General features: G+C 27.8%; 1 protein-coding gene across 1 annotated transcript in view; it reads left to right on the forward strand.

Annotated features, from left to right (window-relative positions):
* The window catches only part of LOC107456745 (uncharacterized), a 98,700-nt gene that overhangs the window by 49,520 nt on the left and 32,439 nt on the right, over window positions 1-16,741 (forward strand). The window contains exons 50-66 of the mRNA XM_071183557.2: window positions 710-748; window positions 1,353-1,433; window positions 2,682-2,741; window positions 5,129-5,197; window positions 5,503-5,586; window positions 6,286-6,342; window positions 6,453-6,536; window positions 7,844-7,915; window positions 9,649-10,164; window positions 10,325-10,402; window positions 10,713-10,766; window positions 12,032-12,055; window positions 12,934-12,987; window positions 13,763-13,786; window positions 13,957-14,010; window positions 14,618-14,641; window positions 16,308-16,364. Of these exons, the coding sequence (XP_071039658.2) occupies window positions 710-748; window positions 1,353-1,433; window positions 2,682-2,741; window positions 5,129-5,197; window positions 5,503-5,586; window positions 6,286-6,342; window positions 6,453-6,536; window positions 7,844-7,915; window positions 9,649-10,164; window positions 10,325-10,402; window positions 10,713-10,766; window positions 12,032-12,055; window positions 12,934-12,987; window positions 13,763-13,786; window positions 13,957-14,010; window positions 14,618-14,641; window positions 16,308-16,364 (1,431 nt within the window). The remainder of the gene's footprint in view (window positions 1-709; window positions 749-1,352; window positions 1,434-2,681; window positions 2,742-5,128; window positions 5,198-5,502; window positions 5,587-6,285; window positions 6,343-6,452; window positions 6,537-7,843; window positions 7,916-9,648; window positions 10,165-10,324; window positions 10,403-10,712; window positions 10,767-12,031; window positions 12,056-12,933; window positions 12,988-13,762; window positions 13,787-13,956; window positions 14,011-14,617; window positions 14,642-16,307; window positions 16,365-16,741) is intronic.

Below are 16,741 nucleotides of genomic sequence, written 5' to 3' on the forward strand. Positions count from 1 at the left end.
TGAAGAAAAATTTGAACAATGCAAGGAACTTATGGAGCATATATACCTTTTCACCTGAAATAGTATACAAAAATAATTAATATTCCATTTACTTGTCCCATTAAATGATTGAAACTGATCATAGTTTTTTTTTTTGTTCTCGCTAGTTTAAGTTAGAAAATGCATAATCCGCAGGCTGTGAGAATAACAATACTTAAATAAATATAATTAATTATATTTTTCTATATCCTTTATTCCTATTTATTTTAAGAATTTTTCGTTGCTGACTGCGAATTCTTCACTGCCAATCAGTATTCTTTTCTAACAAAATTTTAAGCTTTTGTACTTATTCTAAAACTTAATTTTTTTTAAAATTAGATTTAAAATTTTATTTAATGGACATAACGTGTGGAATGAGTGAGTATTAGAACACCTGAGATATTAAAGCGTAAAATTTGTGATTAAAATCTTATTTCTATATCTTGCATCTAGACTTATCCTTTAGTTTCTATTCAATTTTATATTAATTACTCACAAAAAATTATGGTACATGAAATAGGCCCACAAAGATAATATGCATAGGGTGAGAGGGAAAATATATACTTTTCATCTATCTATTAATTAATCTAACAATTATTTTTCTTTGAAATAGCATGTTTTTAAAAAGTTAAAATTTTTATAATACAGGCATATTTCTACTACTAATTGCTATTCTTTTGTTTATAATTAGATTTATTAGGCAAGAAGCCTCCTTATGGTCATTTACCAGGTAATTTTTTTTTTCAAAGCATTCTAAAATATGTATTTAAATCTACTCAGTTTTTACTTATTTTGGTTTTATGGTAGGCATTATTTCTATTCTTAAATTTAAACATTTCAAAAAATAAATACGAATAAATTATGATTATTAATATAATTTTTTCTTTACAACATTGTGAGTGAATTAATATTTAAATTTTTCTTTACAAGCCAGCTTAAAATACTTGAATGAATAGAATCGTTATTATATTACATTGATTATATCATCATATATCATCATACTATAAGTTAAACCAGTTTGATAATATGAAAATTAACTAAATACTGTGTTTAAAATACAACATTTAACATGAAACAATGTTAATGCTACTAAGTTCCTTCTTTTGGCATTGTTATAGTAAACTAAAATAGTATAATATTATTTTTTTTCATCTACAGAAAAATAAATCTTTTGAGTTAAAATTATGTTATCAATATCATTAACTTAAAAGCAAAGTCTTAAAAATTTTTCGCTTTTTTAGAGTTCTCATCATTTAGTAAATAAAGAGTATAAATTTCATATAAGTTTTAATTATAGTTTTATATTTATTTTTATTTTTCTGACATATTTTCAGACAGCCTCGGAAAAGTTCCAGTTAAGAATTTAGGCCGAATCACTTTCCCAATAGGCTCTATTCCACTTAAGGACATACCAAGTAATTCTTGAATTTATTTCCTCTGTATTTTAGGAAGTAATTTAGCAATTTTATGAAATTCTATCCTAACTATGATACTGTTTCAAAATATTTATTACTGACACTTACTTACCCTTCCTTAAAAACGCTAATTTTGAAGCGCATAAATAAGACAATTACTTAAGCTTGTTAATGCAGTCAATAAATTTAAAAATATTAAAAAAAATAATAATTTTTTTATTTAATGATTATGCATTAAATTTATATTTTAAAATTATATACATATTATTTTTGGCTAAATATAAGTTTTTCTGCAGCGACAAACATTAATTCACGATACACGGCTGTTGCCGCTTTTCTAAATTTATTTCTCGATTATTTTGGGGTTTTATAAGGCGTTAGACAAACCCAACATAACGTACAATATACCTAAATAAACACATTAATTAGCGAGCGTTGGCTTTGTACACTAATTTAAATTGCTTTCAAGTTGACATTTTGTTACTTGTTGAGAGATAAGTTGACTGAGACATTATTTTAAAAAAGAGATTTTAACCCTTTGTACTCCAATGCCCCCCTCCCTGAGACACCATCAACAGTCACCACTTTCAAATTAAGAAATTTTATACCTTAGTAATTAGTAACCACATTATTTTAAGAATTTTAAAATTGCATAATAATACTACATTGTGTATTTTAAATGCTATAGTGCTGATTAGATCAAACAGCATTTAAAAGTACTTGGAGTGCAAAGGGTGAAATGACAATATTAAAAAGATTAAAGATATATAGTTTAAAAAGAAAAAAAATTTATATGGTTTGATATTAATCAATAAGTATTTACATAACTGCGAATTGGTGGAGGATAATCTAGCAAATAAGTTACTCAACTAGAAGTAGTAACACCAATGTAGAGCAGTGCAGATTAAATTTTTTGAGGATAGACTGGATAACTGGTGAAAGCAGTAAATAGTAAATGCTAATAACAGACTTGTTGCATTATAGTTTAGAGTACCATCTAGCATTGCTATTGCAATTCTTATTAATATCTTATATATCTATCTATAACTTTTGGAAATAAAAATAGAACAAGCATTTATTAAAAACAAACTAAAAGCAAGTATTTATTTCAAATATTTTATATTAATAGCATTAATTGATAAAAGAATACTTTCATACGACAAAAAATTATTTCAAAACCATAAAATTGATATGTTTTGCCGAATCTTCTTCTGAAAGTATAAAGTCAAAAACTCAATTTCTTTTCAGAAACACTGTATTCAAAACCACTTAGCCAGTTGGTGAGCCTGCCCTTAGGAAAATTACCAGGTATATGTTTAAAATGTGTCTGTATCATTCATTGATCTATATATCATTTAAAATGTGTCATTGGATATGTTCACGTCTAAAATAAAATGTTACAAATTTTCCCACTTACCTATTATTATATAAGTATAATTTTATAAGATTATAAGACCATATACAGATGGGTGACAAAATAATACGTACATGCGTGAAATATCAGAAAATCTTTATTAATAGGGAGTTGGACCACCCTTTGACTGAATTACAGATTTAATACGAGGTGGGATCGATGCATAAAGGTCATGGACAACGTTTAAAGGAATATTAAGCCATTCCTCTTGCAAAGCGGCCTCTAATTCCAAAAGATTTGATGGAGGTGGGAATCGGGAACGAAGTTTAGACTCCAAATATTGCCACAAATGTTCAATAATATTTAAGTCCGGAGACTGAGGGGGCCAGGCGAGATGCTCAACTTCATTGTCATGCTCTTCGAACCATGTTTGAGTGCACCTAGCGGTGTGGATAGGGGCGTTGTCGTCTTGAAAACAGTCTGTGCAGTCTTGAAAACAGTCTCTCCAGGGAATACAGTCTGTGCAAAAGGATGAGCATGATCCGCTAGAACGCTTAGATAGTCATTAGATTTGATTCTCCCATGCAGACGTACTAGTGGCCCAAGACCACGCCAAGATATCGCACCCCAAACCATAATGGAGCCACCTCCATGCTTCACAGTTGGTACAAGGCATTCAGGATCAAACGCTTCTTTGGGTGATCTCCAGACATAAACGCGTCCGGTGGTCTGAAATAAGGTGAAGGATGATTCATCGGACCATATTACCTGCTGCCACTGCTGTGGGGACCAGCCTTTGTGACCTCTACACCAATGACGGCGCTTGAAAGTATTGGTTGCTATCACCAAGGGTTTACGAATTGCCACTCTCCCATAAATGTTCACTGTATGAAGTTCTCTTTGAACAGTTCTTGTTGAAACGGGGCCCTGAAGATGACTGTTCATGTCTGATGTTATCTCGGATAACGATTGCTTGTGTTTTCGAGCTACTACGCGCTGCAAGACACGTCTATCCCTATCATAAAGCTTTGACTTTCGGCCACTGTTTTGCTTTGAAGACTTCGTCTTACCTTCTTTCATGTATGCTGTCATAACGGCTGATACAGTACTTCTTGCAAACCCCAAAAGGTTTGCTGTTTCTGTCACCGATGCTCCACTTAAACGCGCTGATACAGTACTTCTTGCAAACCCCAAAAGGTTTGCTGTTTCTGTCACCGATGCTCCACTTAAACGCGCCCCAACAATCATCCCTCTTTGGAATTCTGACAGGTCAGACATTTCACCTTATAAAAGCTAGTTAGATAAATTCATGCAACACAGGTGACTAATGTTGAGAGACTGATAGCTTCCTCTTCACGCTCACTAGGTGGCAGACTTCTGTTGCAAGCGGCGCGGCTGTACTGCAGGTGTGAAATAAGTCACACTTTTTCACAGGTGTTCGTATTATTTTGTCATCCATCTGTATACTTATACGTACTTATTTTTTGATTTCATTGAGAAGTTTTATTATGTTATATTGGCTAACTGCCTATCATACACATTGCTTACGAGAGTGTTTAGAGGAAGTAATATTTTTTTTAAAGGATTATAATAAGTTACAGCTTTTTCAAATGCCTTCGTTAATGAAATGCAATCTTGCAATCTGCACGTCATAAAAATAGCCGGCATGTTTTTAAGGAAATTGAATAGCATATTTTTGAAAATATAGAAAAAAAAATGGAGAAATGGTAAAGAATGGACAAATTATTTATAAAAAGCTCTTTTAACAATATTTTGATAAATAAATTGAAATTAATTAGTAAGAAGTGAAAAATTTATTTAAAAATAAAGTGTCAAGTGTCAGTTTGAAATGTTTTACAAGGTATTGAGGTAATCGATTGTAATTAAACTTTTATTTCACGATTTTAAAGGGAATCGTTTACGCTTACATAACATGAATTTTAAACTTCATTTTCACATTTTCACTCATAGTTTACATAATTCTTTTGTTTGCCTTTAAAATAATACACTTTTCTCACACTTATTACAGATATAATTATTTTTTAAAAAAATTTTTTTGCTTCCCATGAAACTTTAATTATTGAAAATTGAAATAAGCTGAATACTTAAATGCTTTTACAATAGCCAAATTTAATGTTTCACTCATTAAGAAGTTTAAAGAAAATTATTTTGTACGAGTTCCAGTTTGAAATTAATGTTATTTTTAATAAAAATGCGTAACTTGTTTGAGTAAGAGTAATTAAATAACCTACAGAAATGTAATAAATATTTTTTAAAAAATCAAATAATATAAGATTTTATTCAAGCAATAATCATGCTAATAATTTTCTGGTATTTTTAGATATTCTAAAAACCCTCCCTAGCAGTGAACGACCAAGCGATTTCCCAAGTAGTTCGAGCCAGATTCCAGGTAATATTATTATTTAATTTTAAATGCGCCTGTAAGTTTTTAAAGTCAATTTAAAGGAAATAGCTTTCATTTTAAGGAAAAATACATTTTTTCTACTTGTTCTTCGTTTTCCTCTTAGTAGTTATACAAATATCATTTGCTAGTGTAATTTCGGTATTAATAAAAATAGAATAATCCATAACTTATTCTCCTCTGTCATATTTCTCAGGAATTATGCACTTTTGGGAAAAATATAAATTTGATTCCTTTTAAAATTCCAGTGGTTTCTATGGGAATAAGAATAACATTGCTTTATTAATTTTTAGATAACCTAAAATCAGTTCCAGTCAAAGATGTTGCTTCAATTTCGTTTGGTCCTCTGGGAAGCGCTCCTTTAACTCATGTACCCGGTATGTTTGTTTTTATTTTATTTTTTAATTTCTTTTTATTTAAATTTCATTAGTATGACAGAAATTTATGATGATAAAATGGTTCTTATGCTGAAAATGCAAATTGGATTAATATTACACTTTATCTAACCATTGTACTACAGGTAAAAATTTGGAAACAAGATTTGTAATCAATATCTTCTTTTGAAATATTGAAATTGAAAATTTGAACATTTGTATTTCAGTACCACTGTTTAGAAACTTTTTTTAACCTTTTTCTCCTACACATATTTTAATACATAGCATTCTGATGCTTTATTTCACTAATTCTTTATTTTATTATATAGGAATTATTAATACTATAGAAAACTGCATAAGCTATAACTTATGTGTAGATGAAAAATTGTAATTTGAACTTTTCTGCATTAGTACGAGTACCAAATGTTTGAAGGATATTTCGTCATGCTCATGCTGGTAAATACAGTTTAGATTACAGAATGCTTGCAAGAATTTATATAAAAGGACCAATGCAAAATACAGTATTTTAAATTAAATCATATTATGGGATAAAACCCCAAAAAAATGTATAAAAGTGCATTGTAATAAGTAAAAACAATATTTAAATACATTGAAATATATCTGTTTCAAAAACAGTATTTATAGCAGGATTGACAATTTATCTTTTTTACATGTATTTTCATTTTTTTTTCTCCTTTATAGATGAAATTAAATCAAAACCACTTGGAACTTTTGATGTGCCTTTGAGTTCCTTACCAGGTAAAGTTTATGTACATATATGATGTTATGTAGCTCACTTTTTATGTTGGCTTTGATATTACATAGATTTAAATTATTTGCTTGAAATAATTATCATTCTATCCCTACAGATGTACTTAGCTCAATACCAGTTGGTAAACTTGGTAAGATCGATGAAGGTCCAACAGGCTCAGAACCATTGAGCAGTGTTCCAGGTAAACAAACATTAATTTTACTTGCCAATAATGATAGTTTATGGGGGGAAGCTTTTGAAAACCCTATAGAAATCTTATTTCTAGATTTAATTACCATTTATGCAAATTCGTTTATATATTTTTATATGAAAATTTTTTAAATATTAAAATTAATTCTGTATTATAATAGGAAAGATGATTTAATAAATAAATAGTAAACAGATAATTTTTAATAAGTGGTATAAGCAATCCATTTCATTGGAGTTGATGTTTCTTTTGAATAAACCCCAAATTTTATTTTAAAATTACTGTCTTTATTAGTTAATATTCATAATAAGTGTTTTAAGATATTATTTTTTTCTTAAACTTTTCTTAAGTTCAGAAGAATAGCAAGAATTAATAATTAAACAAATTATTTTAATTCCTAAATTATGTAATTGCTTAAAAATTGTATACTAGAATATTATAGATCAATATATAGTCCACAAATGTATTTTCCATACGTAAATCAGAGTTGCTCTAAATAATATTTTATTTATTTAATATCATTAATTGCTTAAAGGTAGCGCTTCGCGCTGTCGTGACACAGGTCCCTGGTTCGATCCTCGGACCGGGCAAGGTTGACTCAGCCTTTCATCCCTTCAGTGGGTTGATAAATGAGTACCAAGCATGCTTGGGAACTAAACACTGGGGGTCCGCGTTCGGCTGACCACCTGACCGGAACATCTGCTCCTGCACCTGACCTAGAGCCTGATCAAGAAAACTGAGATGGGAACAGTAGGCCTTGGCCCTCTTGGGCTGTCACGCCACTGAGTTTAGTTCAGTTTAATTGCTTAAAGGTAGTGAAAGTTAAGTAAATTTGCAACAAAAAAATGCATGGCATGATAGCAATTTAAATTTTTAAAGAAGAAAATATAAAAATTATACACATTAGAGGAGCATTATTAAGATTTTTCTGCATAGACTAAAAGAAATATCAATATTTTTGAATTTTCTAAGCTATGTGTTTTGTGCAATATGTGCTTGTTATTTTAAAGAGTGTTATTGGTTAGCGTTTAGTTAATTAATGTTAAACGTTTATTATTTTATTAGGGAAGACTTTTATAAATCTATCAATTGTCAAGATTACAATTATTTATTTCTCCTATAATTTTTCAAAATAAATCGAATAAATATTCTAAATACATGATAAAAAATTTAGCTATATTTGTAGAATTAATTAATGTTTCAAATTTTTACTGACTAATTTCAAATTTATTTTAATTTATTTTGACGAAATTTATGTAAATTCATTTTTAAAATATTGATGTGCATTTTTTTCTTTATAGATAGTGTTGCTTCTAAACCAATCGGCAAATTAGGTACTCTTCCTCTTGGCTCTGTACCAACAAAACCAAAAGGTAATTTAAACTACAAATTTTTAACTATATATATATATATATATTAATGTATTTAAAATTACATTCATTTAAAGTTAGTTTTTAATGGGTAAAAATGGTGTTTTTAATGTAACTAAATGATTTTTCAAACATTAATTTCATTTAAATTTAAATTAAACATTTCAATTCATTTTTTAATAGAGGAAAAAATTAACTTTTCAGACTTCTATGCTATACTTAACTGTGGTATCGAATGCTCTCATAAACAGTGTTTTGATTCATTTAGAAACCTTTAAGAGAACTCGTTATGTTTATTAATTTGATATATTAAAAATCATCTTTAATAATTTAAAATTAACTACAAAATATATATTTAAAACGAAAAAATTTTTTTTTCCTGTATTAAGAAAATATATCTGGAGTTTCGAAATTTGCGTTCATCTTAGTATTAAGTAATTCTACATTATTAGAACAAGAATGATATTTTTGTAAGTATATAGTAAAAGAAAATATTCATTGCGCGTTAGTTTTCAAGAGTGGTTTTAATTCTTCAACTTTTTAATCTGAATTTAAAAACGCAAGATGTAGAGTAAGGCTTTCGTTGTAATTTTAAACCTTAATATGGGTGCAGTAAATAGAACTGATTTATATTAAATATGAAAAAGAACAAAGTCAGCAGTAACTAAATAATTAGTTTAAATTTTTTTTAATTATATTGTCTTTTATTTTATACATTCCCAGGTAATATTTTTTTCCATTATGATTATTTTTTTTCTAACGAGAGAGCTTTACAGGATTTCTTAAAAATCTTATATGTTTATTTACCTTCCAATAATACTTTTAATCATAATTCCTTTAAATGAGTCCTTTAAAGGTAAAATAATAATTCTCTCCCCAGAAGAGGTCCCTAATTTAGAGATCTCTGAGAAATGAAATGTTTCCCAAACTTTCCTCTGACCCACTTTTATCCTAAATTGTAGTTGAAAGTTTTTGAAAGTAAGGATGTCTGGAGAAGGAAAAGTGAGATTTAAAGCAGGAAATATTAACTTATTTTAATAAGTTTAAAAATTTAAACAAAAAAATAAATAAAACTATAATTCTTATGATTTATTTCATAAATTAAAGGGGAAATGCTCCTAAATCATTATCATTGCTAGATCTGTATATGTTTTAGAACTTTTTACACCTTAACCTTTCATAAAAAGTTTGGCATTCAAATAATAATTTTTCCTTCAATCAAACAAATTCCGGGCTATGTATCAATCAGAAAATTGCAAATATCAAAGGAGTGTTCCTTAATAAAGTGGGTAATGAGGAGATACAGGAGTCAGATTTTGGTTCGTATTATTCGATGTCAGGTTTTTTTTCATGCAGCGCAGCATAATGTGTATATATATATATATATATATATATATATATATATATATATATATATATATATATATATATATATATATATATATATATATATATATATATATATATATATATATATATATATATATATATATATATATATATTTTTTTTTTTTTTTTTTTTTTTTTTTTTTTAAAGTAAAAGATTTTTTTTATTTGTTTTATATGTCCAAATATGTTTTTATATTCATAGAGTTTCTTAAAAGACTAATTTTGTTCTCATTGAGTTTATTTCTGTTCATTGACGCACAAAATCAGAATGACTACTTTATTGGGACGCAACTTATTTGACTTTTTTCTAAAGTTAATATAACAAGATATTTTATTCTTTTATGAAGGTCAAAGACCTGGAGGTAACCCACTTTCTCCTGGCGGCAGAGGACCTGGTGGTAACCCACTTTCTCCTGGTGGCAGAGGACCTGGTGGCAACCCGCTCTCTCCTGGTGGCAGAGGACCTGGTGGTAACCCACTCTCTCCTGGTGGCAGAGGACCTGGTGGTAACCCACTTTCTCCTGGTGGCAGAGGACCTGGTGGTAACCCACTTTCTCCTGGTGGCAGAGGACCTGGTGGCAACCCGCTCTCACCGGGTGGCTCAGGACCTGGTGGCAACCCATTATTCCCTGGTGGCTCAGGACCTGGAGGCAATCCATTATTCCCTGGTGGCAAAGGACCTGGAGGCAATCCATTATTCCCTGGTGGCAAAGGACCTGGAGGCAATCCATTATTCCCTGGTGGCAAAGGACCTGGAGGCAATCCATTATTTCCTGGTGGCAAAGGACCTGGAGGCAATCCATTATTCCCTGGTGGCTCCGGACCAGGAGGCAATCCATTATTCCCTGGAGGTTCAGGACCAGGTAAGGTTTTAGAATATTTTCTAAAATAGAAAGCATTTTTGACGCTATTTCTGAATATGCAAATATTCAAAGTTTGCTCAGTCTTTTCCCTCTTGAAAGATATTATTATGATTATTTTTATCACTAAAAGTTATTTGCAAGAATGTTTTAAAATTTTCAGGTGGATTACCAGATTTCACTTCCCCACTTACGATCCAATTCTTATTCCCTAACGGAAAGCCAGATCTATCAAAATTAGGTATGAAATTTAAATTCTTCGAAAAAAGCTTTTTATAATACATTTTGCTACCTTTTTTTATTCAATCAATTCCTTGAACTCTTTTTTTTTCCACTACATAAATTTGTTATTTCCCTATTTTAAGAAAGAAGTTCACTTCTGTTTAAACTAAAATAGAAAATCATATATATTTCAAATGAAATAACAAGCTATTATTGGTACTATTATTATTATTAATAGTTCAAAATAACAAGTTTTTTTTTTCTTAAAGATAATTGTTTTGGTTCAATTATTATTTTTATGGAAAAAATTCTACTTTTTTTTTTTATAGGAAACTTGTTATCACCCTCAACACCAAACAGCATTCCTGACTTGACTGACACAAGTAATTACCTTAAAACTTCTACTAATTAAGAGTTTACATAGTAATGCCTCAGTTTAATGTAATTCTTTCGAATTGTTTTGAGTCATCAATTTATCCAAAATCCACGTTATTGTATCAGGCATATTTTTGCGGTAATTTAAATTTGGACTTGAAACATTTCATAAGATGCATTGAGTTTATTTTTGAATTTAGAATACGTGAATAAGTAGCCCGAACAGCCACCTCCCTTATAGTTTATAGTAAGCAGTATTAAATGAGTTCAAACGAAACGTTAATCAATGTTTTAGACTCATAATGCATTATAAAAGATGAAATCGACTAGGTTTTAGTTTACTATTGTTTCCTTTACTTTACTCTTGGTCTGAAGCTTACTAAAATGTTTTAATTGCCTAGGTGCTTAAAAATGGATAAATTTAAAACTCAACAAAACTGATATTTATTTTCCTGAAATTTCCATTACATCTTTAAGTATAATTTTAAATCCCTTTTAAATCGATCATCAGTTTTTTCTTTGGAATAGTAGGATACCAAATTTTGTACACGCATATGTACACAATAAATCAATTACTAGGAATTTTTTATACTATTTTTAAACTTTTGCATGAGAAATTAGAGGGTAGAATGCGACATTTCACTACCTTGTTTGAAGTTTTAAGAGAAGTTCTTCAAACTATTTTACGTTAGCAGAAATAACAGCTGTATTTGTATGTCATTATGTTCTGCCGTATTTTAAACATATTTTTCTTATTAAATTAATACCTTCTAAACTTTTTTTCTTAACAGAACTTTATTGCATTTTCTTTTATGAAAAAAGTCTAAAAAATTCAATGTTTTAATATATGCATGCCTCAATAGTGAAGTTGATGATTTATTAGATCTTACATAATGATTGATAATATTAACTTATCATGCAATTTTTAACTTATCATGTAATTATGAAGTAAACGTTCAATAGATAAGTAAATGTTTGTTTCTTAAGTTCATTTTTAGTTTTAAAATTTCTTTGATGGTGCCAACATTATGGCTACGACTGTTTAACAACTTACAAAAACATTTAATTTCTTTTTTATCACCAATACACCCTTTTCCTGCTATTACTGATTAATTATTAATTATGAACATATTGTATATACTAAAATTTTACATTAGAATTATTTGTTTATTAGAGTTTTTATGTACCTGTGCTTTAAAATTATATATTTTAATTTTCAAATTACTATTATGTGTATGCATATACAATTATTAATTGGATATTTTATTTACAGTTAACAATTTGCTTTCCCAACTTGGTAAGTATTTCTTACTACAATTTATAAATTAAATGTAAATATTACTTCCAACACGTATTTCGTATGCTTTCCGCTAAAAAAATGTAGTGTTAATAACTACAATGAGAACCACCAATGTTTTATTTGAGAAATTAGGTTATAACGCTTCGCTACTATGATGCATCATTTAAAAGAAAGGAAAAAAGAGTTAAGCCCCATAATTTATTTATAGTCTAAAGTCTGCACCATTGTGTAAAATATCGTAACATCATATAGTTAAATATTTAAATACACGGAATTTACAGTTTTGATAACATCTGATATTTTTTTTTAAATTGACAACGACAATTTACTATTTAATGCTCCTCAGCAAAAAGTGTGAATTAATTCAACAATATTCGGCATGAATTCAACAGCTATAAGAAGGGAAGGAAATCGCTTTTGCCAACTATCAATTTTACGTACTAGTTACTTACATTATTACAGTAATACTGCAAACGGTTATGCACTTGCTTATTATATATCAATCACCAGAGATACATATTATTTTACCACAATGTTTTCATTTGTAAACTTTTAGCGAAAAATGTATACATTTGATAGTATTGTATAAACCAAATTATACTTGCATTTCTTTTTTTGCGAAATTTAATGTTTGTACCCCACGAAAAGAACGACGTATGGAAAGTTATCGTACGCACATACAGTTTACCTTCAACAATCCAATGTTATCTTCAACAATGTTAAATTTTACTCTCTGAAAATATTTTAAATATTGACTATAATTGATCGATGTTATAATTATTAAAAAATGACTAAGTAAATGAAATTAACGGTGTATAAATCATATTAGCCAAATAAAGCAAAAATTATTCACGATATTATTTTGTTTATTTCAGATAATGAGAGTCCAGGAAGCCAAGGATCTGACGCTCCAGATTTAGAAAAACTAGGTAATTTGCTTCCGGAATTTCTTTTAAAAGTAATATGAGTTTAAATATCAGTTACACTGTTCGAAAATAAGTTTAAAACATCTATATAAGCTTAGGTTTAGAAAAAATTACGAATACTATACAATATATGAAGTTTGTAAATTAATTTATTTTTCGATGAGAAATATAAACTCTTTTAAAATAGGCGAAATCGCTGTAAATCTTTATTGCTTATTGAATTATTTAATTTATTAAGGTGACTAAATTATATTTCACATACCTAAATTGTCCTACTCGTCTTTTTATACAACAATACTTAAGTGTAATTCCTTTTTCCTAATTATTTTTTAGTAAAATACTCAGATATTGATGAAGCTTCGTTCGATTTTGTAATATTTTATTTAGATTAGCTGTGGTTCATGTTAGAACCTAATAATAAAAGTTTTATTTTGCAATAATCGTTATTCTAATGATGGAAATTTATTTTGTTTAAAAGGTTAATTTCATGCAGGCTTTCTCTTAAGTTTTAGTATTTGCTATTTCTGCTTTTTAATTTATCGATATTAATTATGTAGAAAACTTGCATTTTTGTAACAATATAATATGTATTTATTTTATATAGCATTTTATTAATACTTTATTATTTAAGTATACTATTTTTGAAAACAGTAAATTATTGACATATTTTGATAAAGAAAAATGGATTTTAAATCTTCACTGAATAAGAATCAAGTTTGAATTGGTTTATGAAAATATTATTTTTCGGAATATTTATTTATAAACTTACATTTTTTAGGAAAAGAACTGTTGGATATCCCTGGTATGTTTGATTTTATTAAAACAAGTTCTTAAAATCCCCAGTTGTTTAAATACTTGTAATACTAATATGAATTTTTATTGCTTTTTAAGAATTATTTCTGAATTATTATCTCTATTTGTGTTATTGAAATAAATTAATTTAAAAATTGTAAGCAAATTTAATTTTTTTAGATCAATTAAGCAACTTACAACTGCCACAAGATGAACCGAAATTAGGAAAATTAGGTAAGCTTTGAAAATACTCTTTGAATATTTCTCTTTTTTTTAAATTTATTTACAAATTTGCCTTAATAGTGCAATATTTACATTCACTATCTTTTTCCGTAACAATTATTACGTAAAATTTACATTTATTTTACACACTTGGTAGTATAATTGCTAACAAAATCAGTGTTTTTATTTTAATATTTCCTTTAAGAAGAAAACTCTTATTCATTTTTCAGAATGTAACTTTCTAGACAGAATTTTTCGAACGTTTTGTTTTAAAATTTGAAACATTAATTTTAAGTAAGGAAACTCTATATATTAAGTAAATATTATGTAGTTTAAACATTTAAAATCTACTATTTGCTATCAATATAAATCTTTTACGAAAATCACCACAAAAACAATAATTACAACATCATTTAAGGAAGGAAAAAATTATTGTAAAACAAATTCTTTTGCATTCAAAAAAGATTAATTTCATTTATTCAAATTATTAATAAGAATTTCTAAATACAATATTAAAGATGGTTAGCAGCATATGATAATGTGATGTTAAAATGATAAATGTGAAAAATATTCAATGCATTATTACTTCATATTTAATAATTGAAATTTTTATTTTTAGGAACTCGATTGATTTTGATTCTTAGTAAGTTCTCTTTCATTAAAATCCTTCCTTCATTAAAAAGATTCTAACTAATTATTTAAAAAAAATAGCAGAGTAATATTTTCAATGTGTTTATTTTTACAATAAGGTATAAATAATGCAAGGAAATGAGTAGTCCTTGTTAAAAATTATAGCTTCATACTTTTTTAGCAAAGAAATTGCTTTTGAAATATATACAATCTTATATATTACAAAATTATTAAATTGAGACTTTATTTGCAACTTGATATATTTTAACAAAAACATCTTCTTCAAACATAAACAGTCAAAAAGTTTCGCTTAAGCAGTTAGTTAATACATCGCACATTTTTAAATTACGCAATGAAAATACAGTAAACACATCTTTATTGCGAAGCAAACATTGGAGTTGAGGAGTGGTAGTGAACAGAAGATAAGAGAAATGGACTTTAACAGAAAAATAATTTCATTTTAAAAATAAGTTATGGGGAATTACAAGTAGTATAATTAAAACTGATAAAACAAATATACTGATTCTTTTAATTGTATCCTTTGCATTTTACGTAATCTTTATGTTATCTGAGTACATTTTGAGTAAAATACATTCATAAAGTGGTGGTACTCACTTTATTTTACACTATAAGCAGTTTCCTTCCAGTTGACTGTCCATCATTCTCGAATATGAGCCACATCTTTTGTTCTTTGTCAATCTCATGTATTCATCTAAAATAACTGCATGCAGAGCGTAAGTGTTTGATCTGCGCCAATGTTGCTTAATCTCAATATGCCAGTGTTGCCCATTACGTAAATCACCTATGTCATTCCGAAGTCCGTATCTAATAAGAAAGAGTTACACGATAAAAAAATCCGAATCAAATTACGGTATAAAGTACCGGCGCTTTGGGTGCATCATCCGTAAAAATCCTTTTATCGTAAAATCCCTTACCGTAAAATATTATGCCATAATTTTAGAAGTAATATTTATTTACTTTGATTCAATCATTACGTGGTAATTATTACTGTAGAAACTACGGTGCATTGAATTTTTTTATCCGTAACATGTTTCAGTGAAAATGGATTTTACAGAAAAAAAGTACCGGTGCATTGAATACCAGTACATTTTACCGTAATTTGATTTTTTACAGCGTAGAAGATAACTTATTCGAACATATATAGCAGCAACATTCATGGTAGAACAAAAATACCATTAAAAATCTTTTGCGAATTTGGTATTTAAATAATTTGTAAAATAGTAATATTAAAAACCTTCATGAGTATAAATATTCACATGGTTCCTCGATAGATGTCATTTTTCTTTTTGCAGATTCTGACTAAAAAAAGTCTAACTCAGATTTTTATTTGGGGTGCGTCTTATCATGAAAATACTGTTAAATGTTTTTCTAAAACGCATATTCGTGTAAAATTTTAATCTAAAAATCTGTTTTACAAATTATGAATATTCTACTTTTTGCTGAGAGAAAGGTGTAATATTCCCTACTAAACTCGATGGTTGACATACTACTATATAGATGTTTTAGTAACTACTTTAAAGCACAATAACTAGGCATCTGTTTTATTCTAATTTAAGCTTGAATTAGAAATATTATTTTGATAATGCTAACTAATTTTTGACTTTTATATATTGAAATTAAGAATTACAAAAATACTAAAGAATTTAATTTTCTTTCAGTTAAATTGGGCACATATAAGTTGCCAGTTGGCAGCCAACCTGATTTAGGACCTGTAGGTAAGTGAACAAAATTTTATATATTGAAATAAAAATCGTAATATATTATTCAGCATACGATTATTTTTAACTATCATAATATCAATTTCATTTTCCCACACATATTTATCTATTTATTTCGCATATTTAATAGAACAGTTTATTTTAGTGATAGAAATTAGTAATATAATTCAAAATTATTAATATTAAATAGCAATTAAAAATATTTTTCCAGACAGATTGGCTGCATGTTTTCAGCAACATTTTCTTTAAAACTGCATTTAATTGTATCATTAAAAATATTTTTAACAATGCCCTTTATAGAAGCTATTGTCAATATTCAATATTGTCAATTTCTCCCACTTTATATGGCAAATCTGAGGTTAAAAAAATTTTTC

The sequence above is a fragment of the Parasteatoda tepidariorum genome, chromosome 7 (assembly GCF_982258835.1).
Source record: "Parasteatoda tepidariorum strain Cologne lab strain chromosome 7, Ptep-v5.0, whole genome shotgun sequence".
NCBI lineage: Eukaryota > Metazoa > Arthropoda > Arachnida > Araneae > Theridiidae > Parasteatoda > Parasteatoda tepidariorum.